A 25,372-nucleotide genomic window follows, 5' to 3' on the forward strand; every position below is an offset into this window, starting at 1 on the left:
TGGTGAGGAAAGAGGCCTCACCTGTTACCAAGAAAGCATTTTCTGTCTACACTCTTTACTTGACTGTGATTTTTAAGAGTCAAATTTCTCCTATTGAGAAAAGTCACCTGTATATGATGTCAAGATGAAGCAATTTTAATGTAATGCTGGCAGGACTGAATTTTAGATGTTTTTACTCATTAGTAGGGCTATCGACATGGAGGACAGCAGGGCTCTGTGTGTCTGTTAAAAACAACAGGCACCTCCCTGGTGAGGGAGGGTGTCTCCACAAGTGAGGGCCACGTCAGCACCCTGGGCTGGACCCCCAGGCAGACTGAGTCAGGGATCGCCAAGAAGTCTTCCAGCTGTCTGCCCTGTGCCAGCCGTGCGTTTCCACCAGCTGAGTCACCACGGCAGCTGGCTGGCTTCACTGGGGCTTCACCGTAAAACTGCCCTGCCTGCCCCGGGCAGGACCCCACATGCCCAGGGTCAACCTGAGTGGCCACCAGGGGACATGGTGGGTCTTAGGGGTGGGGGTACAGACACCTCTTACATAAACTGGATTAGAGGCTGTGAGGGGCCCGTCCTTGCTTCACTCATCACCCTAAACAGGAGACGAGAGAAGACCGTGCCTCACAAGGGAGTGGCCTTGGCCCCCACCCCGCATGGACGAGCTGAGGAGCTGTGAAGGCCAGCGCACACAGAAAGCCCAAATGGACCTACCCAAAGACCTCTCGTCTGTGTGCGCCAAGGCCAGGCTTTCCATGTACGTGACCAGGGCTTCAAACACAAACTGTTCCACCAGAGCCGCCTCCTCTCTGCAACAGAGAACATGAGTGTCATCTCAGGATCGGAAAACAGCCACGACACAGGGACACAGCAATGCTACCAGAGAGAACACACCTGAACTGAATCTGTCTTTAGAAACGACTCAAATACTTTAAAACGAAAACAACCTAAACCACATCTCAAAGAAAACCTGGCCAAGAACAGACCCAAGAGACACGGGCCCTTTATGACAAGCACCCTCCTCCACCTGTGGACCTGCTCACAGCACATGACCTTGAACCACTGTTCTGACCACACTCCACACATCTCCCCAACATTATATGTAGCAGAAAAGAAGATCTGGTCCTACATTCATTCTTTTAAAGCAACTTCAAAAGCTCTCTACCAACCCCAAACAAGTCAACACCAGCAGTCATCTTGGGCCTTTCACCACATGTGACACACGGACCACCACCATCTTTGGATGATCCACTGACAGCAGACCTCCGGGGGCTCAGGGCCCAGGCCAGCCTCCCCCTGGAAAATCTGTTCCTCTTACGCAGGACAGGGAATGATTGTGTACACACTGCCAGGCAGAGGCATGCAGTCTCATGGGCGTTCCAGCTTGTGACCAAGAGCACAGTCACCGCTCCCCACTCTGGGAAGGGGTGTTTTCCCGGAACCACAGTGAGGACCAGGGTGAGGATGAGAGTGAGGGACCAGAGTGAGGACAAGAGTGAGGACCAGAGTGAGGGACCAGAGTGAGGACTAGAGTGGGGGATGAGAGTGAGGGAGCAGAGTGAGGACCAGACTGAGGACCAGAGTGAGGGACCAGACTGAGGACCACAGTGAGGACCAGAGTGAGGGATGAGAGTGAGGACCAGAGTGAGGGATGAGAGTGAGGACAAGAGTGAGGAATGAGAGTGAGGACCAGAGTGAGGGATGAGAGTGAGGAACAGAGTGAGGGATGAGAGTGAGGACCAGAGTGAGGACCAGAGTGAGGGATGAGAGTGAGGACCAGAGTGAGGGACCAGAGTGAGGACCAGAGTGAGGGATGAGAGTGAGGACCAGAGTGAGGACTAGAGTGGGGGATGAGAGTGAGGGAGCAGAGTGAGGACCAGAGTGAGGACCAGAGTGAGGGACCAGAGTGAGGACCAGAGTGAGGGACCAGAGTGAGGACGAAAGTGAGGGATGAGAGTGAGGGACCAGAATGAGGACCAGTGTGAGGACCAGAGTGAGGACCTGTGTGAAGACAAGACTGAGGGACCAGAGTGAGGGAGCAGAGTAATGACGAGAGTGAGGGACCAGACTGAGGACCAGAGGACCAGAGTAAGGGATGAGAGTGAGGGATGAGATTGAGGACCAGAGTGAGGGATGAGAGTGAGGACCAGAGCGAGGACCAGAGTGAGGAAGAGAGTGAGGGGCCAGAGTGAGGACCAGAGTGAGGGACCAGAGTGAGGGAGCAGAGTGAGGACCAGAGTGAGGACCAGAGTGAGGGACCAGAGTGAGGACCATAAAGTCTTGACAAGTTAAAAAAAAAAAAAAAGAGTGAGGACCAGTGTGAGGACCAGTGTGAGGACGAAGAGTGAGGGATAAGAGTGAGGGAGCAGAATGAGGACCAGAGTGAGGGATGAGAGCGAGGGACCAGAGCGAGGACCAGAGTGAGGGAGCAGAATGAGGACCAGAGTGAGGGACCAGAGTGAGGACCAGAGTGAGGGACCAGCAGGGCTAGAGGATGGGGGCATCAGGACTAGACTGCACATTGTTGTCTGGTTTGGCAGGAATATTACCCGACTTTTTTTTTTTTATTTGAATCCTGGAAGGGTATCCTAGAAGCCTCTTAGGGTTCCACAGGCCCCATGTCTTCCTCACACACCCCGATTTGACACTGAAAATACAGGCTGTGGGCAAAAGCATGAGGCAGGATGGAACATGGGTGTCAGAGTGGAAGAAGAGGTTCCCCTGAAGAGCATCGTGTGATCAAACTGTCAGAGCTGGAGTCAATCTCAGAGGGCCAGGGTGACTACAGTAGTTTTATCTTAAACAAAAGACAGTAAGACAAGAACCAAATCCATTTAAAGTAGTGAGAAGGGAAATGACAAGACAAATGATACTCTAAAACTGTGCTTCCCAAAGAAAGATCTCCAGAACAGCCCCGGAGCATGCAGGAAGGACGCATCCAAGCCTGTATTCATACCCTCCAACACACGACACCCCCACACAGCTCCCTAGGCATCTTCTCTCAAAGCCGCTTGGAATGCGGCCCAGCAAACCCAGGTATCCGAGAAAGACAGCAACAGGGTAAAGGAAACAAGGTCTCACCAGAACAGGGATGGGAGGGGCGGATGGGGAAGGGAGAGTCACAAATGGGGAAGGGGAGGACATACAGTCAGAGGCAAGTCAGACAAGGCATAGAGAAGGGCTGGACGAATCTTGAGACCCAGGGGGTGCTTCCAGCCTGGCTCTCCTCCAGGACTGCTTCAACTATTTGGGGTCTTTGTGGCTCCGTACACGTATTAGGATTGCTGGTGCTACAGTTCACTCAGTCGTGTCCGACTCTTTGCAACCCCATGAACCACAGCACGCCAGGCCTCCCTGTCCATCACCAACTCCTGGAGTCCACCCAAACCCATGTCCATTGAGTCGATGATGCCATTCAACCATCTCATCCTCTGTTGTCCCCTTCTCCTCCTGCCCCCAATACCTCCCAGCATCAGGGTCTTTTCCAATGAGTCAACTCTTCACATGAGGTGGCCAAAGTATTGGAGTTTCAGCCTCAGCATCAGTCCTTCCAATGAACACCCAGGACTGATTTTCTTCAGGATGGACTGGTTGGATCTCCTTGCAGTCCAAGGGACTCTCAAGAGTCTTCTCCAACACCACAGTTCAAAAGCATCAATTCTTCTGCGCTCAGCTTTCTGTATAGTCCAACTCTCACATCCATACATGACCACTGGAAAAACCATAGCCTTGACTAGACAGACCTTTGTTGACAAAGTAATGTCTCTGCTTTTTAATATGCTGTCCAGGTTGGTCATAACTTTCCTTCCAAGGAGTAAGTGTCTTTTAATTTCATGGGCGCAATCACCATGTGCAGTGATTTTGAAGCCCAGAAAAATAAAGTCAGCCACTGTTTCCCCATCTATTTGCCATGAAGTGATGGGACCAGATGCCATGATCTTAGTTTTCTGAATGTTGAGCTTTAAGCCAGCTTTTTCACTCTCCTCTTTCACTTTCATCAAGAGGCTCTTTAGTTCTTCTTCACTTTCTGTCTTGTTTCTGTGCAAACAGCCATCAGGATTTGGGTAGAGACAGCACTGAGTCTCGCGACTTGTGTGGGAAGTATGGAAATTTTAACAATATTAATTCTTCCAATCCATGAGCACAGAACATCCTTCTATCTATTGGAGTCTTCTTCAATTTCTGTCATCAGTGTTTTACAGTTGTCAGTGTATAGGTCTTTTACCCCCTTGGTTAAATTTATTCCAAGGTATTTTATTCCTTTTGATACAACTGTAAATGAGACTGCTTTCTTAATTTCACTTTCTGATTGTTCATTATGAGTACACAGAAAGGCAACAGATTTTTCTGTACTTATTTTGTATTCTGCAACTTTACTGAGTTTATCAGTTCTAACAATTTTATTGGTGGAGTCTTTAGGGTTCTCTATGCAAACTATCTGGAGAAGGCAATGGCAACCCACTCCAGTACTCTTGCCTGGAAAATCCCATGGACAGAGGAGCCTGGTAGGCTGCAGTCCATGGGGTCACAAAGAGTGAGATACGACTGAGCGACTTCACTTTCACTTTTCACGTTCATGCACTGGAGAAGGAAATGGCAACCCACTCCAGTGTTCTTGCCTGAAGAATCCCAGGGACAGCAGAGCTTGGTGGGCTGCTATTTATGGGGTCGCGCAGAGTCGGACACGACTGAAGTGACTTAGCAGCAGTAGCAGCAGCATGCAAACTATCATGTCATCTGTTGGCTGTCCTGGTAGTCCAGTGGTTCAGAATCTTGAGGTTCCACTGCAGGAGGTGCAGGTCTGATCCCTGACTGGGGAACTAATATCCCACACACCGGGTGGTGTGTCCATATGTTTTAAACACTCTTACGTACAGACAGGTTTCACAACTTAAAAAACTAAAAGGGGAAAAAAAAAACTTATCAAAATACCAAGGGCATTTTTCACAGAACTAGAACAAATAATTTTAAATTTTGTATGGAAATATAAAAGACCCCAAATAGCTGGGACAATCTTGAGAAAGAGTAACAGAGCTATTAGGAATCACATTCCCTGAGTTCAGACTATACTGTACTGTAATCAAAATGGCCTGAGACTGGCACAAAAACAGACAGATAGATAAAGAGAACACAGTAGAGAGCCCAGAAATAAAACCTTCCAGTTATGGTCAGTCAATCTATGACAAAAGAGGCAAGAATACACAATGCAGAAAAGACAGGGTCTTCAACAAGTGCTGTTGGGCAAACTAGACAACTACATATAAAAAATGAAATCAGAACATTCATTCTCTAGCAACATATAAAAAAAAATGAATTAAATACCTATATGTAAGGTCTTTAACAGACTTTAAAGACTGCATATGTGACTGTATATGCAGTCATATGTAAGACTGCAAAACATAAAACTCCTAGAAGAAAATACAGGCAGAATACCCTTTGACATAAACTATAGCAATATTTTCTTGGATCTGTCTCCTAAAGCAAAGGAAATAAAAGCAAAAAGAAACAAATGGGGCCTAATTAAACTTAAGCTCCTGCTCAGCAAAGGAAGACATCAACAAGACAAAATGACAACCTACGAAGCAGGAGAAAACATTTGCAAATGATATGATAAATATGGGGTTAATATACAAAATACACAAACAACTCAGCATCAAAAAACAGTCCATTTAAAATCAGGCAGAAGACCTGAACAGACACTTTACCAAAGGAGACACACAGATGGCCAAAAGGAACACAAAAAGACGATCAACATCGTTAAGCATCTGGGAAATTCAATCAAAACCACAATGACATATCACCTCACACCTGTCAGATAACTATCACCAAAAAGACCAGAAATCACGAGTACTGCTGAGGATGTGGAGAAAGGGAGCCCTTGGGCACTGCTGGTGGGAATGTAAACTAGTGCAGCCACCATGGAAATAGCATGGAAGTTCCTCGAAACTTTAAAACTACATCTACCATACAACCCAGCAATTCCACTCCTGGGCATATACCTGAGAAAACCGTAATTCGATAAGACAAAAGCACCCCAATGTTCACAGCAGCACTAATCACAATAGCCAAGACATAGAAACAACCTAAGTTTCCATTGACAGATAAAAGGATGAACAAGATGTGTATATATACAATGGACTATTACACAGCACAAAAAAGAATGAAATAATGCTATTCACAACTATATGGCTTGACCTAGAGAGTATTATGCTTAGTGAAACAGATTAAAAAAAAAGAGATCAAACACAAATATGGCATAGTATCACTTATATGGGGACTCTAAAAAATAAAACAAACATATTTACATAACAAAACAGAAACAGATTCGCAGATAGAAAGAACCAGTGACTACCAGAGGGAAGGAGGAGGGGCAAAACAGGGGTAGAGGAATTCAAGACACAAAACTGCTATGTATAACACAGATAAGAAACTATGGTATAATGTACAATACAGGAATATAGCCAATATTTTCTCATAACTATAAATGAAGCATAACCTTTAAGAACTGAATCACACTGTACACCTAACATTTTACATCAACTCCACCTCAACTAAAAACTTTAACACTGACTTCAAACTCCTGTCAATTCTCATACAACCATGAACATGCCCCCACATGCAGATACAGACACCCATCAGTCCAGCCATCCATCTTATCTCCACCTACCATCCATCCATCTACAATCTATCTACTTACCACCCACCTACCTCCCCCATCCATCCGTCCATCATCTCTCTTATTTTAACAACTGCTCCCTCATCATTATCCAAGTGCCATTTCCTGAGAGAAGCTATTCTGACTAATGAGGTCTGATTATTTGTTATAAGATCCTTTAGTAATCATGTACCACTACTTAATTTCTTCTTTTTCTCTGCATGGCATAGCTCATGGGACCTTGGTTCCCCAACCAGGGGTCAATCCTGAGCCCTCAGCAATGGAAGCATGGATTCCTAACCACTGGGCCACCAGAGAATCCATTATTCTACTACTAAAAGCATTGATTTCAGCTACAAATCTTACCTTTATCTATGTGATTATTACCTGCCTCTCTTTTTTAAATGCCACGTCATGCAACGCTGCATCTTTATACCTCCTGCATCTGGCACGGAGCCTGGCACGTACAGCCTAACTTAGCAACCAGTGCTCAAAGAAGGAACGAGCCAGCACTACCACATCCTTCGGTCAGGGACTACCTTTTCCATGGACCATGAGACAGCCTCCTCCCCAGCGTCCCGGCGCTCAGACCACTCCCCGCACAGCTGCTGGCAGGAGAGCTTCAGGACAAGTCCAACCGTGCTCCCTGCTCCCATGTCTCCCTTCAGATCTTAGCTCTACAGAGAGGCCCATGGCCAGCCTCACTTCACTCCCGTCCGCACCTCAATCCCCACAGCAAGGAAGAGAAAATGTGTCTCCTCAGACCCCCGTCTGTCTCTTATCTCTGCCTGTCTCTCTGACCTGGGCTTGGGCCTTTCCACTCAGCTCGAGTCTAACTCCCAGTGTAACCTACTCACCCTATGTCAGACTTTGCTTCACATGCTTCACAAGCCTCTCACTACGTCTTTTGTTGCACTTTCCAAACTGTGTATATTAAGCCTGAATGTAGTCCTCAGCACTTTCTGAGCCTCCTCTTGAATGCAAACAGCATTTTAATTCATTATTTACTCCTCAGAAACAGCACAGTGTCCAGAATGTAAGTATTCACTAAGCGCTTGATACACAATTACATGGATGCATAAACAGCAAGTCACTTCACAAAATCACTACTGGAAACGTAAGGACCTTTACACTCTTCCCAGCACAGGACCCTTGAACTCCCTGTAGATATTATCACTCTCCCCACCCCTCCTCACCCCCGACACGGAATTCACGTGCCTGAACTCCCTGTAGATATTATTACTCTCCCCACATCCCCTCACCCCAACAGGGAACTCACACACCTGAACTCCCTATAGATATTATTAAAAGCGAGCGATGCTCCCAGTCTCTTGAAAGCATTGGGGTGAAGTGCAAAGCTGTACAGTCGCTTGAAGAGTGACTTGGTGTTTACTGGACTGTTCTCCTGCTGCTGCGGCGTTGTCTGCTTAATGGACCATTTGAGGAATTCCCGAATACACTGACCACAAAAATCTCTTAAAGTGCTGTCCACGGGGTCCACAATTCCATCCTGAAACAAAGCATAAAGTGACAGCTGAGTATCCTGAACATAACTGGAGTAAGTTATGGGAATGAATTTAGAGCTCAATTCAGGAACAAATAGACACTAGTGAAGAGGCTTCCCAGGAAGCATCTAGACTCTAATAACAAATTCCTTCAACAAAATGAAACCGTCTTTTACACAAACTAAGAAGCTGAAACATTTGTAAGAAAAGAGAGAGAATACTTTAATTATATATTAACAAAGCAGTCTCTCGTTCCTTGAATAAACACAATGGCTGTATCCTGAAACCTTCTGCTGCTGATTCTACCTGTAACAGCACCTGGGATGCTTATCTATTGAGGATGAAGAAAAGACCTGGCAAGTCTCAAGGGAATTGAAATACTACACAAAGAAAAATCTGAGAGATGTGGTTCTGAAAATATAACTTTCTGTCGAAGCACACTCCACAATGGTATGGTCTCTGAAAGTGAAGTGAAAGTTGCTCAGTCATGTCCGACTCTTTGCGACCCCATGGACTATACAGTCCATGGAATTATGAAGGCCAGAATAATGGAGTGGGCAGCCATTCCCTTCTCCAGGGGATCTTCCCAACCCAGGGATTGAACCCAGGTCTGTCATGCTGCAGGCAGATTCTTTGCCAGCTGAGCCACCACCAAAGCCCATGGTCTCTGAACACCTAGAAAACACTGCCTAGGAAACCTGAGTGTTTGTTTCCCTCTTTGATCCATGAAGGAGAAGCTTTAACTTGAGAAAGTACTAAGAAAATGAAATAAGAGGATTCTAACACAACTGGTTCCCTGCCATACACAAAATCTCTGATCGCAGTGCCAGCCAGAGTCAAGGAGGTGATGGTCACACACAGCAGAAATGGCAGAGGCGTGAACGGGAGAGACACATGGGTGCTGGAGCCTGCACCAGCTCTCACCTCCACAACCAGCTCTCATCACCACAACCAGCTCTCACCTCCACAACCAGCTCTCACCTCCACAACCAGCTCTCACCTCCACAACCAGCTCTCATCACCACAACCAGCTCTCATCACCACAACCAGCTCTCACCTCCACAACCAGCTCTCACCTCCACAACCAGCTCTCACCTCCACAACCAGCTCTCATCACCACAACCAGCTCTCACCTCCACAACCAGCTCTCACCTCCACAACCAGCTCTCACCGCCACAACCAGTTCTCATCACCACAACCAGCTCTCACCTCCACAACCAGCTCTCACCTCCACAACCAGTTCTCATCACCACAACCAGCTCTCACCTCCACAACCAGCTCTCACCTCCACAACCAGCTCTCACCTCCACAACCAGCTCTCATCTCCACAACCAGCTCTCATCACCACAACCAGCTCTCACCTCCACAACCAGCTCTCATCACCACAACCAGCTCTCACCTCCACAACCAGCTCTCACCTCCACAACCAGTTCTCATCACCACAACCAGCTCTCACCTCCACAACCAGCTCTCATCACCACAACCAGCTCTCACCTCCACAACCAGCTCTCACCTCCACAACCAGTTCTCATCACCACAACCAGCTCTCACCTCCACAACCAGCTCTCACCTCCACAACCAGCTCTCATCTCCACAACCAGCTCTCACCGCCACAACCAGCTCTCACCTCCACAACCAGCTCTCATCACCACAACCAGCTCTCACCTCCACAACCAGCTCTCACCTCCACAACCAGCTCTCACCTCCACAACCAGCTCTCACCTCCACAACCAGCTCTCATCACCACAACCAGCTCTCACCTCCACAACCAGCTCTCACCTCCACAACCAGTTCTCATCACCACAACCAGCTCTCACCTCCACAACCAGCTCTCACCTCCACAACCAGCTCTCACCTCCACAACCAGTTCTCATCTCCACAACCAGCTCTCACCGCCACAACCAGCTCTCATTGCCACAACCAGCTCTCACGTCCACAACCAGCTCACATTACATTTCCATTCTCACCCTGACTTAAACTGCCTTCAGTGATCAGCTAACATAGGGACTTTAGAACAGTAGAATAAATTCGTCTGCTTGAAATATGCCACAAGTGAAACTGAATTAACTGGATCTGTCACAGGCAGCTCCACCACCAGACCCTGCTGGAACTAAACCACAGCTGTGCTGATGCCACCGTCCTAACTACAAGTGTTCACTAATGCCCACCACCCAGGTGACCTCCAGTCAGGGGCCTCTGAGCACGAAAGGAATCCTGTGAGTAATAACACACTTGACAGTGATGCCAGGACTGACCTGGGCCAACAGGAATGGATAGCAGTCCTCCACACAATGACACTACTCACTCAACAGAGACAGACACACAGATTCAAAGAAATCAGCTTTCAAAAATACAGAACTAAAGGATGTTCATTTGGACAAACGTGCTATGAGTTCAACTGGGAACTCTGACTTCAAAGTCAGCATATGAGAAAACAAAAGTATGGGTTGATATAATAGGTAAAAATCAGCTAATATGACATTTAAAGAAATGACATGTAGTTATTTGTACAAGTTCAGAAAATGAAGATAAAATAAGTGTGGAACAACAGTAAGGCTTTAGCTGACCACTGCCTTCTGCCTCAGTGAGCAAGAGACCACAGCCCAACAACGCCACCTCCAGCGGCTCAGGACACTTGTATGTAAACGCTGAGCTAAGAATTTTAGGGGTTTTGGGGAACTGAATCTGAATGCAGGAGAAAATGGGACAAGCCCAAACAATTCCTTTTACTCTTAACTATTATACCATAGACATGTTTTTAAAAACAAGAGGATACTGCAACTCTGATAAAAGTCCAGGAACATTCCTGTTCACCCTTTTCACCCTCCAAACACACATACACACACAGTCCCTCAAAGTAGATGAAGTTTGTCACATTTATAGTTATCCTCCCAAAACAAAGCAAAAAATCCGTTTGCATGCAGCTATTTAAAAGTATCACTTAAGATAATAAATATGGCACTATGTTCATTAAATGGTGTCTCACCGATTATCTAAAACAAAAGAAAAAGATGATGGATCTAGTTAGATGCTACATTCTGACACCCTGATGGGCAGCTTAAGGTCCTGAACACTGACCACATAAGCCAGTCAACAGGAATGGCAGGAGGGGATCACACTCACCAGTATTGCCTCCAGCAGGGCGACCGTGTCCTGACTCTCAAACTTCTTGTTGTTGGTGAACCAGTGAATCAGCTGCATGACCAGAGGTTCATACAGCTGCCTCGTCACCTGGAAGAGCAAGACCATCACAATTCATTTCCTTCATGCTGATCTTATAGCAGAGAAAGTTCCATTTCTATGACAGGAACAAAATTAAGCAATGCCACTACTGTGGTTATACCAGTGTCCTTCTCCAGCTAAATCCTGTGACGAACATGATCTAACTTCTCACCTCCTGAGAGGCCTGCAAAAAAAATCACGTGTCCCAGGAGTCATTGTTCCTCTCATAAGTAGGGCAATCAGGGTTGACAGCGAAGACTTCCCACATCCATCCTATTAACCTGGCCCTGAGCGTGCACAGGAGGCAGTCCATTCCCACACCCTCCGCGGACACGCTTCCACACGCATCACAAGAGGCACTGCCCCATCCCCGGCCAGAAGGAGGGAGGCAAGTCTTCATTCAATGGCATCCCAGGTTCTCACCCTAAGCGGCTCAAACGTAGACACAGTCTCTCCAGGACCCAGAGAGCCTGCTGGTCTCTGGGTTTTTACAGTCCAGGCCTGGGGAGAAGCTGCAGTGTCCTTTTGGATCAGAGCAATCTCCTGAGACACATGGTTATGTGGCTAGCCCTCTTTCTCTATGAAGAGTAAACGCTCATAGTCCAAGTGAAGGTAAACATCCCCAGTGTTCAGATCTCTCTCCTCTTGTGTCTTACAGGCTGGCCCCACAGGAGCCCTGAGAAGTCCAGGGACTTTTTACTTCCCCACTGACACTGTGCTCTCGAAGGAAGCACTTGGTATGCACACCACATCAAAACTCACGTGGGTGTCTTGGGGCTCAGGCTAAACAGGTGCTCTTATACCCAGATATTTCTCCCAAAATTATCTTCCTAAACTTGAAACAATTTTAGACTAAATTAAAGTAAAAGAGTCTTACCTTTCGGTTTGGAAATTAACCTGGTCTTAAAGGGTTACTTTTTTGTTTCCAAAAAAATTATTTTGTATTCATAGTACATAAATTATATATATGTACACACATATTCCTTAGAGAAAATGTAGAAAACCATCCATCTATAACCCTACATCCAATGTAGGGTTTGAATGCAACCACTGTTAATATTCAAAATCACTGTTAACGTGATATACTTCTACACTTAAATACATGAATATACACGAGTGTAAAATTACACACTTTTGTAACCACCTTTTTTTCTCTTATCTGAATCCTTTTCACATAAACACATAGGCTGTATCTGTATGTTCAGAGGCCCAGCATCTCCTGTATGGACACAGCAGGACCTATTGCTAGAAACACAGGTAGTTCAGAAGTGTGACTGCCACATGCACACCACTCTGAACGCCTCTCTGGATGAGCAAGGCATCCACACTCCCTCCTGTCAGGACCACAGGCCCCTTCCCTACAGGCCTGGCAACACTCAGTTCAGTTCAGTTCAGTCGCTCAGTTGTGGCCAACTCTTTGCAACTCCACGGACTGCAATACGCCAGGCTTCCCTGCCATCACCAACTCCCTGAGCTTGCTCAAATCCATGTCCATCGAGTCAGTGATGTCATCCAACCATCTCATCCTCTGTCATCCCCTTCTCCTCCTGCCTTCAATCTTTCCTAGCATCAGGGTCTTTTACAATGAGTCAGTTCTTCACATCAGGTGTCCAAATTATTGGAGCTTCAGCTTCAGCATCAGTCCTTCCAACGACTTTTCAGGACTGATTCCCTTTAGGATGGACTGGTTGGATCTCCTTGCAGCCCAAGGGACTCTCAAGAGTCTTCTCCAACACCACAGTTCAAAAGCATCAATTCTTCAATGCTCAACTTTCTTTATAGTCCAACTCTCACATCCATACATGACTACTGGAAAAACCATAGGTTTGACTAGAAAGACCTTTGTTAGCAAAGTAATGTCTCTGTTTTTTAATATGCTGTCTAGGTTGGTCATAACTTTTCTTCCAAGGAGCAAGCATCCTTCAATTTCATGGCTGTAGTCACCATCTGCAGTGACTGGAGTGCAAGAAAATAAAGTCTATCACTGTTTCCATTGTTTCCCCATTATTTGCCATGAAGTGATGGGACCAGATGCCATGATCTTAGTTTTTTGAATGTTGAGTTTTAAGCCAGCTTTTTCACTCTCCTCTTTCACTTTCATCAAGAGGCTTTTTAGTTCCTCTTCACTTTCTACCATAAGGGTGGTGTCATTTGCATATCTGAAGTTATTGATATTTCTCCTGGCAATCGTGATTCCAGCTTGTTTCATCCAGCCCAGCATTTCACATGATGTACTCTGCATATAAGTTAAATAAGAAGGGTGACAATATACAGCTTTGACATACTCCTTTCCCGATTTGGAACCAGTCTGCTCTTCCATGTCCAGTTCTAACTAACTGTTGCTCTTGACCTGCACACAGATTTCTCAGGAGGCAGGTAAGGTAGTCTGGCATTCCCATCTCTTGAAGAATTTTCCACAGTTTGTTGTGATCCACACAGTCAAAGGCTTTGGCGTAATCAATAAAGCAACACTAAACACTGGCAAAACTAAACACTGCCAATTTTTAAATTATTTGACAATGGCTACAAAAAATATAATTTTGAATTTCCTCATTTACTAAAAGATTGAATATTTAAAATGTATTTAGTTGGCCACATGTATTTCTTTGTTCATGACCTTCCCATTTTTGTTCTTTATCCATTTGTCTATTTTAAAATCTTACATTCTTTAGCACAAAATGGCAAAAAAAAAATTTCCACTTTATACTGTTGTTCAGTTCCCAAATCATGTTCAACTCTTCGTGACCCCATGGACTGCAGCATGCCAGGCTTCTCTGTCTCTTACTATCTCCTGGAATTTGCTCAAATTCATGTCCATTGAGTCAATGATGCCATCCAACCATCTTGTCCTCTTTTCACCCTCTTCTTCTCTCTTCAATCTTTCCCAGCATCAGGATCTTTTCCAATGAGTCAGTTCTTCTCAACAGGTAGCCAAAGTATTGGAGCTTCCAATATCAGTCCTTCCAATGAGTATTCAGGGTTGATTTCCTTTAGGATTGACTGGCTTGATCTCCTTGCTGTCCAAGAGACTCTCCCACGTTAAATACACATATGTCAAAATTGTGGGTTTTGTGTCATTCAGTAGTTTTAAACACTAATCAAGTCAATATACTATTAATTTTCTTCCACGTATCTGCCTTCAAATCTTGTATGAAAATCTCCCTTTCTACACAACTTTACAGAAAGACACCTACAAGGTAATAATAAAGTCCACAAGAGTAGCAGAACTGAATTTTAAATAAAAGAAGTTCTTAACACTGTGACCCTACTTCTTCTATAAAACAAAATTTATACATATGTTTATGAGAATGTGTTTTACTAAGATCTCAGAGAAGCTTCCCAGGTTTTCTGCAGAGGATGACATGCCTTTTCCTGGGGAGTGATGGGGGGCGGGGAGTGATGGTGGGGAATTTACTTTTAGCAGCCTATGTTTCTATATTAATATATTTTACCAGTGAAAAAGACCATCCCTATCCAAAGATTCACACAGGCTATAATTCATTACATTTCTCTATCATATCTCCAGTTTGTTTTTCCTTCTGTATCTTTTTAATCTGAAATTAATCTTTCATATGTTAATAACTCTAAAAGAATACACTAAACGATCCATTTCTCACTGACCCAGGAAACCCGTTTTATGTGCACACAGGGGCCCACACACCCACTGCCAGACAGCCCCACTGACACCCGTGCAGTAGTCCCACCACTATACTCAGGGTCTTCCTCCTGACATCTGCGAGGGCAGGACTCCCTCCAGGACTTGATCCATCCACAAGTTTCATGGTTAGGCTCGAGCAATTATTCTTTCAGACTGTTTTTCATGTTCAAAATGAAATACTTTTGGGATTTTTGCTGGAAGGATACCAAACTTACTGAAGGATTTGAGGGAGATTCAGCCTTTTTTCAATATTGATCCTTTTATCTTGCCATGCCGTGCTATTTGCGGGACCCTAGTTTCCTGACCAAGTGTCAAACCTGGGCTCCACTGGTGCGCTCCATCAGTAAATGCCAAGCTGTAACCACTAGACCACCTGGAAATCCCCTCAGTGCTGGTTCTTCAGGCACACATCACATTCATTTTATATTCATAAAATACATGTGTGACTGGCATGTTAAAGTTTATTCCTAGACATTTTGTTTAATTTATTTATTATGACCACACCATGAGGCCTGCAGGAGCTCAGTTCTCTGCCCAGGGACTGACCTGCACCATAGTACTGAAAGCCCGGAATCCATCCATGAGGCCACCAGGGAACTCCCCCTAGATGCTTCACTATATTCTTTGATGCTGTTGTGAACGGCATACTGTAGACATATTTTCCAAGGGGTCAATACTAAAATATGAGCTATATTAAAACACTGATATATGAGAGTCCTATTTTGTAATTCATCAGCTTTCTCCTTCATTGATTCTTAGATTTATCGGTTGACACTCTGGGCTTTCCAGGGTTTTTGCAAACTATATTCAAAATAATAACTTCTTTTTTTCTTTCTCTGACATCCCTGCCCTCAGGGACCACGTGGCCTGATGAGAGACCCAGACACCAACCCCTGCAAATAAATTCCTAGACACACGTGAAGCCGTTCTGAGAACGGGCTACCCACAGGCCCTGCTCTGGGTGTGGACTCACATTTCATCACATCTCAACCTTGGCCCAGAGGCAGCACAGTGCTTGAAGGCTGGGGGCGACCCAACTGTGTCATTCAGGTTAACTCTCTTCCTCATTTTTTTTTCTCTTCCTCATTTCAAAGGCAAAAGTAAAGTACTCCCAGCTTACCAACACAAATACCTTTCTGGCCTATGTGGAGAGAATCACCACTAATGAAACCTACTTCTGTGGTAAATTTCTAGATTTACCCCCAAATTCTATTTAATCATAGTGCATCTTACCGCACTGCTGGATTGTACTGGTTCACATATATTTCAAGGGATTTTCCATCTATATTTATAAGTGGGTTTTTCATTTTCTTTTTTACGTGTGAACCCTCTATAGCTTCACAAAATAAAGTGAAAACGTGAATGTTTTCTGTGTCCCAGCAGCAAAGGCTGTGTCCCTGTTCACAAAGCCACAAGGAAGGGGTGACCTGCCGGTATCTCCAAGCCCCCCCGACTGCTGGCCATGGCTACCCCCTCCGCCCTTGTGAAAGACCATGAGCGCCGACGTAACAGGGTCAAGAGCACACACGGCCTCAGGTGCCACAGTGGTGACTCTTCCCAAACCCTGTGGCGCCTGTTTAGGGACTGCGGGTGCTTTGACAAGTCCCAAGTCCCAGGTCCTATCCAGAGGTGGGAGGGCAGCGCCACGCAGCAGGTTTCAAGGATGTTAACAGTCACCCCAACATGCAACAAGCTGAGATGATCATCGGGCCCGATGCGACATTTTTCCAAATTCTGTAACTGTTTCAAATTCATGATCATGCACTGACCTGATCTACGTCACACGCCAGTCGCAGAAGCACAGGAAACGTGCGCTTATAGAGCTGGTACATGGGTGGGGGGCCCTGGCCACCGTCAGGCATCTGAGTGGCTTTTCCCAGCATAAACATAACCACGCTGTGCAGAAGTTCACAGGCCGCAACCTGAAACAGGCCAGGGGTCCAACAAAGGTCAAGAGCGTTTTGAAATGCTACAGAATGCAGCCCATTAAAAAGGAAAACCTGTGCAGCAGATAACTATCCCACCCATATATGAACTAACGTTAAGCAACACTTCCTGTCGTATAAGATTAACGCTTCTGTTCACTCTGCTCTGGAGCCAAGAGTTGAGAACTGAGATGTAAAAGATCCAGACACCGGGACTAACACGTTCATAAGAGACACAGTCCCACGGTGCCATATCACAGAACACTGCTCCATCTGTGAGCACGCTTTAACTGCTACTTCTAGGAAATCTATTTTTAATGAACAAAATGTGGAAATGTACAAATTAATATAAAAAACTTGAGATCATCCGTTTTGAATCTCCCAAGTTAAATAGAGAATCAAGCACAGACTAAAAAATCACTTTTCAACACACCATGCACTGTGTTTTCTACTATGAAGAATTCTAGTACGTTAAGGTTTTATCATCTATTCAGATTCCTTAGGTTTAATGTCCATTGTCCAAGGATACCGACTTCTGATAACTGAGTAGCTTCCCCATCACTAAGCTGGGGAAAACACACAGGCCATGAAACATAACACGTCCCCTAAGGAGCGCATGGCTGACCACGGCGAGCGACCAGAAAGCACCTTGGTGTGTCTGTCGCCGGCCGAGAGCGCCAGCTCTGTGACGCGCGGCAGGAACAGGTCCAGGTGAACGACGGGCTTCATGTCCACGAAGGGCACTGCGAAGCTGAGCCTCCTCTCTCGGTCCCAAGCCACACAGCCCCGGGCCCGCGCCTCAGGGGACGCCGCTGCGGGAGAGATGCCGGTCAGTCCCTCCCCGCCTCACCAGGCCAGCCCTGGTCCACCCCCTCCTGCTCTGTTCATCACCCACATGACAGCAGCGTCAGAAACCACCACACTTTGTTTCTAATCTGACTGAAAGTCAAATTATTTTTAAACAAGTCTAATAGTCTGGAATGTTTTTCAATTTCAGTTGTTACTCTTCTGTGAAAAAATGATAAACGAAGAATACTTTCATTAAATAGCTCCTCTTTATAACACATATTTTTCTAATAGATGTTCTAACCGCCGAAATGCCAAAATCACCAGTACATTTAGGATGAAATTTTAAAACTAAAAATACAAATTTTTACTCATCAAAAAACACTAATTCTGATCAAAAACAACCTAAAAATATCCAAACATTAAGAATATTCATATTCAAAAAGATAACTCTGAATTCTTGACACGATGTTTAACATAAAGGCCTATCCAGCCAGACTCTGCTTAAAAAATGAACAAATGCCAGATCCTGAAGAGAGGAACCCACAGGCTTCAGGGCATGGCTGAAGCATTCACTCCATTAGGCAAAATACGGTTCTTCAAAATCTTACTTGAAAGACATAAATGGCACACGGGAGCAAGTATCAGAAGACACCATGACCTGTGTGCAGCTGAGGGGCCCACATGTCTCAGGGGTTGAGTTACTTTCAGGAAACGTCACCTGTTAGCAGGTTTTTGTTGATCTGTCCCCCGAGACGGCCAAGTACTTGCACTACTCGAACCCGTGTTTCTTCTAAGGACAGCACTTCATTCTGCAAATGTGGTGACGAGAAACAACCTTGAGCTCAAACAAAGACCCTCTCTACCGCTGATGCCCTCAATGTCTCCTTATAGTCCTCCACGGCACTGCCATCATTTTACTGCAAAGTCATGAAAAGAAGCCACAATTCTTCCACTTTTGCAGCCAATGTCCATTTTCTAGGTCAGCAGTTCCTGTTTTGGGGGTCCTGATACCCTTAAAAAGTACTAAGGATTCCCACAGAGCTTCTGTTAATCTGGGTCATATTCACCAGTATTTATCTTGTTAAAACTTAGCTTTCCTAATGGCTCAGACAGTAAAGAATCTGCCTGCAATGAGGGAGACCCAGGTTCAATCCCTGGGTCGGGACAATCCCCTGGTAGAGGGCATGGCAACCCACTCCAGTATTCTTGCCTGGAAAATCCCCTGGACAGTGTGGCCTGCTGGGCTACAGTCCATGGGGTTGTAAAAAGTCAGCATGACTGAGTGACTAACACTTTCACTTTTCACTATTTAAATACTTATCATTTTATTTAAAAACACTGAACCCATGACATGTTAACAAATGACATACTTTTAGGAAAATTAACGATATATTCCAAATAAACAACCTCAGGCAAGTGGTGCTGTTCACATTTTGCGTCTGTGACAGACTTCTGGGCTGTGACTAGGAAAGGGAGGAGGATTTCACAGTTTTTCTAGGTAACTAGGGTTTTCTTTGATACTACTCCAAAACTGAAGCAGTAAAGGTTAGTTACAATGTGGAGTGTGAGCCCACTTCAGGGAAGTTTATGCAGTCTATTATAGTACAGTCCTCCGGCTTATCTTACACTCGGTTTAGGAACACAATGTACTGCTCATCGGGAGATACTGGCTCACTGGCAATAAAGATTCTCAGATGTGCTCCTGAAGTGACAGGCCCGCTCTCTATTCCAGAGAAAACGTCGGCCAGACACTGAACAGCCAGGAGTCCGTTGCCATGCCTCCAGTAACAGTGATGCTCATGCGGGAGGCGGATGCTCAATGCTCCCTGATGACAACCACCAGCGCTCCTGCCCCAGCACATGGGATGGTACACCGTGTGCGCTCAAGGTTTGAGGCTTCGTGAAGCTTGAAGGGACCAACAGCACCACCCACCACTGCACAGTGCAAACATCACGCGTGAAAACAGTTCTGGCCTCACACTCTGGGACCCTAGGGCCTTTGCCTGTAAAGAAACGTGCAAAACTAGACATATTGTCAAGAAACTTTATCTTCCTTTACCTCAGTGTGATAAAATAATTTAAAACCTTTAGACACCACTTCTAGTTTCATTCAAGTCTCCCAATCAAAAGCTGTCAAGAGAGTAGCCCCCGCTCACCACAAGTAGAGAAAAGCTCTTGCAGCAACAAAGACCCAGCACAGTGAAAAATAAGTAAAAATTTTAAAAAGATATAAATTAATTTTTGATGCTATAACAAAAACCGTCAAAAATAATGAGATCAGAGGAAACTTCCTGAAAGCTTGCAATACCAGTTCTAAATATTAAGTTACACTAACTCAAGTTTCTCTATTTGCATCATTTTTATCTGTTACATTATGTGCCACATCTAAAAAAAACTGGTCTCAAGAAATTATCACTGGGAAAAAAAACATAAATACTGCCATGAACTAAACTCAACAAAATAACCTATTTCAGATTTAGTCAGTAAATGAGGCAATCTTATACATCCATATCAGTGTGGCAACTGCTTATTCCAAACAAAAAAAACAAGATCAAGACAATAACACAGTTTACATGCTAACACGGTTTACATTTTTATCATTAAACATATACTGAAACTATTTTCATACTGTACCCAAATTTATATGTAACAATGATATTTTAAATGAAGATTTTTACTACTCACGAGCATCAGAATCTGACCTCTCACTATTTAAGGTAAAGAAAATACAAGGGTCTCTTACAGATGAAATATTCTTTGTCCGTTTCAGATGCTTTAACACGTCTTTAGTAAATCCTTTCTGAACAGCCCGAGAAAGTGCCGACACTTCCCAGTTACTCCGGGTCTCATCTGACAAGGGTAAACAGAAGTCAATTTTAAACACCACTCATTCTTTTAGTTAATAAACACAAGAGGAAAGACACTCTACCATACAGAGACATTAAAATTCTAATTTAAAGTATGATCAAAAATGAAATTTCTAGAACAAAAATATTAATAGTGGTTGCCTCAGTTTTAAACACCACTACCAATTAAAAGAAACAATTTCTTGGAGGGACTTCCTTGGTGGTTCAGTGGGTAGGACTCTGCACTCCCAATGCAGTGCTAAATCAGTCATATTTGAAAAACCAATAAAAATCAGGTGAAATTAGGTCAAAATATAACTTTACTACTAGATTTTATTATAGTTTTAATCCGTGTTTGATTTATTAAATAAGAGTTTCTTTACAAGACAATAAATTGGAATCTATAAGGAGTTCAAGATGTTTAAGAGTCCTTCCCCTTGAAGATTTTATAAATTTTGTTAGAATATACATGAGTAAGTAACCTATAAGTAGTTTTAATACCTCAGTTATACTTATATCCAATTATATTGAAATGAGTTGGAAAGATTAGAAAAATACCAACCAAACATATTTTGAATGCAAAATATGTAGAAATACCAACACATGTATTACATTACCATTTTAAGATACATATCAAAGCTCTTCTATACCTTACCTGATAAAGCTGAAGTTTTCAGATATCCATCAAGGCTAGGCAGAATATCCTTATAATAGGGTTGAATTACATGTTTGCAGATATAAACTGACCATTCTTCCAGGGCATTCAGGCCAGCTTCTGCCAGTGGGGCATAGCTCAGGCCCAGTTTAAAAGCCATCTGTACATGAGAATAAATGAGGTAATGAACACCAGGAACTTAGTACTGAGAGAAGATTTCTTAAACGACAAGTCTTTCCTCTGTCGGAACCATGTGGGCTGGAGAGAAGGGGCACTGAAGCCCCTTCAGGAAGGCCCGACCATGCGGGATGCTGGCGGGGGGTGGGGATGGGGGTTCTGACATGTGAGTGCAGCCAAGGCTGCCACTTTTCTCAGGGACCACAACCCCCACGAGTGATAAGCCCACCTGCAACGCGGGGACGTAGGCTCTGACATCAAGTGCGATGATGTCATGTGGAAGGGATAGGACAAAGGTCAAACAGGAGGCCAGGAGTTCATCTTTGTACTGCTTCATCTTAACTGACACCTCGGCAGGAAAGACAAGGTTAGTGCCATGCACTTGAACAAAGCCTTCAGTTCCACCATCGACTACGAGACATCTGATTTGCAAATATGAAAAATTATCACGTAGCCTTTGACATGGCCATGTTCATTTAAAAATTAAGTACTTATCTCCAGCAAAAGTTCATGTGTTGAGTACTTAATTCTCATCTAATGGAAAAGCTAAAGAATCTATGAACTCAGAGTCATCAACACTAAAATTACTGTGAGAAACCTCAAAGGACTTTGGAAGCGCAGTGACTTTCTCTGCCAGTGTTTTCAAACCCTCCATCCCCAAGTGGATTAAGCAACCCATTTCATCTTTAAATAATATATGATAAAACTGGATAAATGTTTTGAAAGTTACCTCTTTACCGAATTTTGCAAACAAAGCAAAGCAAGAATGCTTCTCTGGATCCTCAGGAGATGGTTTCTGACTCTTTGGACCAACACCCTGTCAGATAAAACAGGCAGAGAGCTCAGGGAAGGGTAACCAGATAGTCCCATGTCCTAATCTGGCGGTTCCCACTGGTCCCGGTGAGAGGACCCATTCTCATTCTGCTGAGGCCTCAGGAAGAGAGAAAGACACTTCAGGCAGAGGCTCATGAGGAAGCACATGTCAGGTGGGAGGGGGGCGGCTGGCCAGGAGCCAGGGGCCCAAGTCCACTCCCCATGCCGGTCATCTGACGTGCACGCCTGTGAGCTGAGACAGCTGCTCACGACTAGAGCCCCTGGACACTGATGCGGCCACTTTCCAACCTCAGGAGCCACCAGATCCCCCGGCAGCCTGGGCACAGCTGCTGAGCCATGGCGCAGAGGCTCCGAGGACATGAGTCTGGAAAGGGCATCAGTGATGCTGCAGGTGGGTCCTGGCGCCATGCACATATCAGAACCTCTATACAGTTCACATCATCAGCCAGATGCTCGCCAGTCAGATCGGAAAATGTTTCCCATTAAACTTTTAAACAGCGCCATCCAACTGCCACTCACATCAGTTTTTCAAACTACAAATAATAAAAGTAGACTTTAAATCTGCAAGATGCTGTACAACATCATATTTTAGAATGTATTTATACACACTCATGCAATTTAAAATACACAGGAATATTCACTGTCCCTCAAAAAACACCTACCTCAAAATATTTTATTTTCTTGGCATTTCTCACAGCAAGAGAAAGCAATTTGTAGAAACCACTAATGAGTGGCAACCGTGTAGACTGCAGAATTAACTGATATGAGAAGGAATGTACCCATGGCCCAAAAAATTCTACATGTTTCTCAGGAAGAATCTCCCTGTAAAAACAAATTTAAAGCTTAACACAGAAATCCTCATCATATACTATTTTCACTCCACTTTGAAATTATATGTGACATAATCAAAACAAAATCATCATCTGTGATTCCATTATACACCATTTGCAGGTGTATCTGTACTCCTTACTTTCTCTGCTATGCTATGTTCTGTGCTCAGTCACCCACTCATGTCTAGTTCCTTGCAACCCCATGGACTGTAGCCCGTCAGGCTCCTCTGTCCATGGGATTCTCCAGGCAAGAACACTGGAGTAGGTTGCCATTTCCTTCCCAGGGGACATTTCCCGACCCAAGGATCAAACCCGTGTCTCCCTCATAGACAGACAGATTCTTTACTGTCTGAGCCACCAGGGAAGCCCCCTTATTGTCCTTACTTGAAGATCTTTTAAATACAATTTTTTTAAAAAGATAAACGTCAACAGCTATTAGATCTATTTTAAAATTTCATATAAGCTATTTTAGATTCTAAGTCCTAATATTTCATTTCTTATATCTGCATAAGTGGTTCTCCTATGTCACAGCAAACAATTGATAGTATCTACTCTTAAGTACACAGAACTTTATGAATACCTGCAGAACTCCACCAGGTTGACGAAAGCGGAGAAGTCTTTGGGTTTCACAGGATGCAGGTTAGCAGTTGGATCTGAGGTCGGGATCACCCAAATGCCAGCAGCTTTGTTTTCATCCTTAAAAATCAGTTGCACCAAAACCATGGTACCATTCAGTCATTCAACAAATGACTCAGCAAGTGACCCACAGACATGGGTGAGGCTTTGAGCAAGGAATGCAACAGTGAGGAGGCAGAGACGGGCCCAAAGCTCACAGTCAGATAAAAATGACAGAACCCTCAGAATATGCTACATGGGAGGCAAGGAACGGGATAAGGAGGAATAAAGGTGCAAACACAGAAAGATCGTGGTGGGGGGCAAGCACAACTTCTCACAGGAGCCACAGTGCCCAGACAGATGCAGAATCTCAAAACACAGAGAGTAATCAGTAGTGACAAGATTTCAAAATGAGAAAGAGATGACCAGTCACTACTGTTAGGTAAAACATAAATATAAACATGTTCAATTTGTATTTCAGACCCAGGTGAAAATGTCAAACAGGCAGGAAGGAGGGCAAGGCTGGAGACCAGACATGTCCCAGGAAACACCAACAGAGACGACGGTGATCCGGGGTGGGATGCAGGGGAGCAGAGACACAGAGACTAGGACGGGTGCTCTGCATGCAGACTGTGGCCAACCATCTCAGTGAGTCCCTCTGGGCATGTCTGCTAATGAAATTACTTTAGACGTGAATAAATAAAAAGCCTGAAGAGCGACAGCCCAGCCCTCAATGGCCCTGACAACCAGCGCAAAAACTTGGCCCTGACGAGTGCAGCCAAGGCCAGGGCCCACCTTTGGACCCCTGACCACACGGCCTCAGCCATGGAAGCCAGCATGCAAACTTGATTCCAGGAACCACTGGGCTCAGAAACAAACTGCCTTAGATGACAGTCTCACGTCCTGAGTGTCCTGTTACTAGGTCTCCTCAGAGTGGACAGCAGCTCCAAGCTGGCAACCTCACGCCCAGTCTGATCTTTGAGCCCAGCCAGAAAAATGGTGCAAAAATGTGGGACGGGTGGCCTTTCCTGCCCTCCCTTCTACTGTCTCCAGAGCCTGGAGTCCCCCTGGCTATAAATCAGAGGAGCACCAGGGTGCCCAGACCCACTGCAAAAAGCCGCCTCTACACAAAATGAGACTAGTCCCTACTGTTGCTAAGCCAAGAATCGTAGCCCTCTGAAAAACTTTTTCCAAAAAGTTGCTTTAACTTATTAAACATATAAATTACTTCTTGAACAATCTAATACAGAATATATTCTGCACATTGGGCAATTCAAATATCAAGAGAAAAGTATCAATGACACATATTAATGCTGATAAACCAATTTCCTGCCATCTTCTACAAATGTAAGATTTGCTCCTGAATACTGCAGCAAGCGGACAGAGCTGGTACAAAAATGATACAAAATTGCTACTGACAACATCTTCTAACCTCTTGTTCCCCAACATTCTGCTTTTCCAGTGTAAGGTCCAGTTTTTCAACAATCTTCAAAACTGATTTTACAAATTCATCATATAGCAAACGATTCAGACTTTGAAGGGAGAAATTCACAAAGACAAATGCTTCATCTGCTAAGAGAGAATCCTGAAAATAAAGAAAATAAATTTCAAAATGCTGCACAAAACAGTATCAATACGAGTATTAAATCAGCATTATGACATATCAAGATATA

At 44.6% G+C, this 25,372-nt stretch overlaps 1 protein-coding gene across 3 annotated transcripts in view; it reads right to left on the reverse strand.

Annotated features, from left to right (window-relative positions):
• The window catches only part of PRKDC (protein kinase, DNA-activated, catalytic subunit), a 125,817-nt gene that overhangs the window by 82,073 nt on the left and 18,372 nt on the right, over positions 1 to 25,372 (reverse strand). For all 3 annotated transcript variants that reach the window (XM_043879165.1, XM_043879164.1, XM_043879166.1), the window contains exons 16-28: positions 25,132 to 25,284; positions 23,665 to 23,780; positions 22,917 to 23,076; positions 22,151 to 22,237; positions 21,650 to 21,769; positions 21,244 to 21,403; positions 20,486 to 20,592; positions 18,461 to 18,551; positions 17,602 to 17,765; positions 16,798 to 16,950; positions 11,272 to 11,379; positions 7,927 to 8,153; positions 703 to 797 (exon numbers count right to left, since the gene is read on the reverse strand). In XM_043879165.1, coding sequence (XP_043735100.1) covers positions 703 to 797; positions 7,927 to 8,153; positions 11,272 to 11,379; positions 16,798 to 16,950; positions 17,602 to 17,765; positions 18,461 to 18,551; positions 20,486 to 20,592; positions 21,244 to 21,403; positions 21,650 to 21,769; positions 22,151 to 22,237; positions 22,917 to 23,076; positions 23,665 to 23,780; positions 25,132 to 25,284 — 1,741 coding nt within the window. The remainder of the gene's footprint in view (positions 1 to 702; positions 798 to 7,926; positions 8,154 to 11,271; positions 11,380 to 16,797; positions 16,951 to 17,601; positions 17,766 to 18,460; positions 18,552 to 20,485; positions 20,593 to 21,243; positions 21,404 to 21,649; positions 21,770 to 22,150; positions 22,238 to 22,916; positions 23,077 to 23,664; positions 23,781 to 25,131; positions 25,285 to 25,372) is intronic.

The sequence above is a fragment of the Cervus elaphus genome, chromosome 21, assembly GCF_910594005.1.
Source record: "Cervus elaphus chromosome 21, mCerEla1.1, whole genome shotgun sequence".
NCBI lineage: Eukaryota > Metazoa > Chordata > Mammalia > Artiodactyla > Cervidae > Cervus > Cervus elaphus.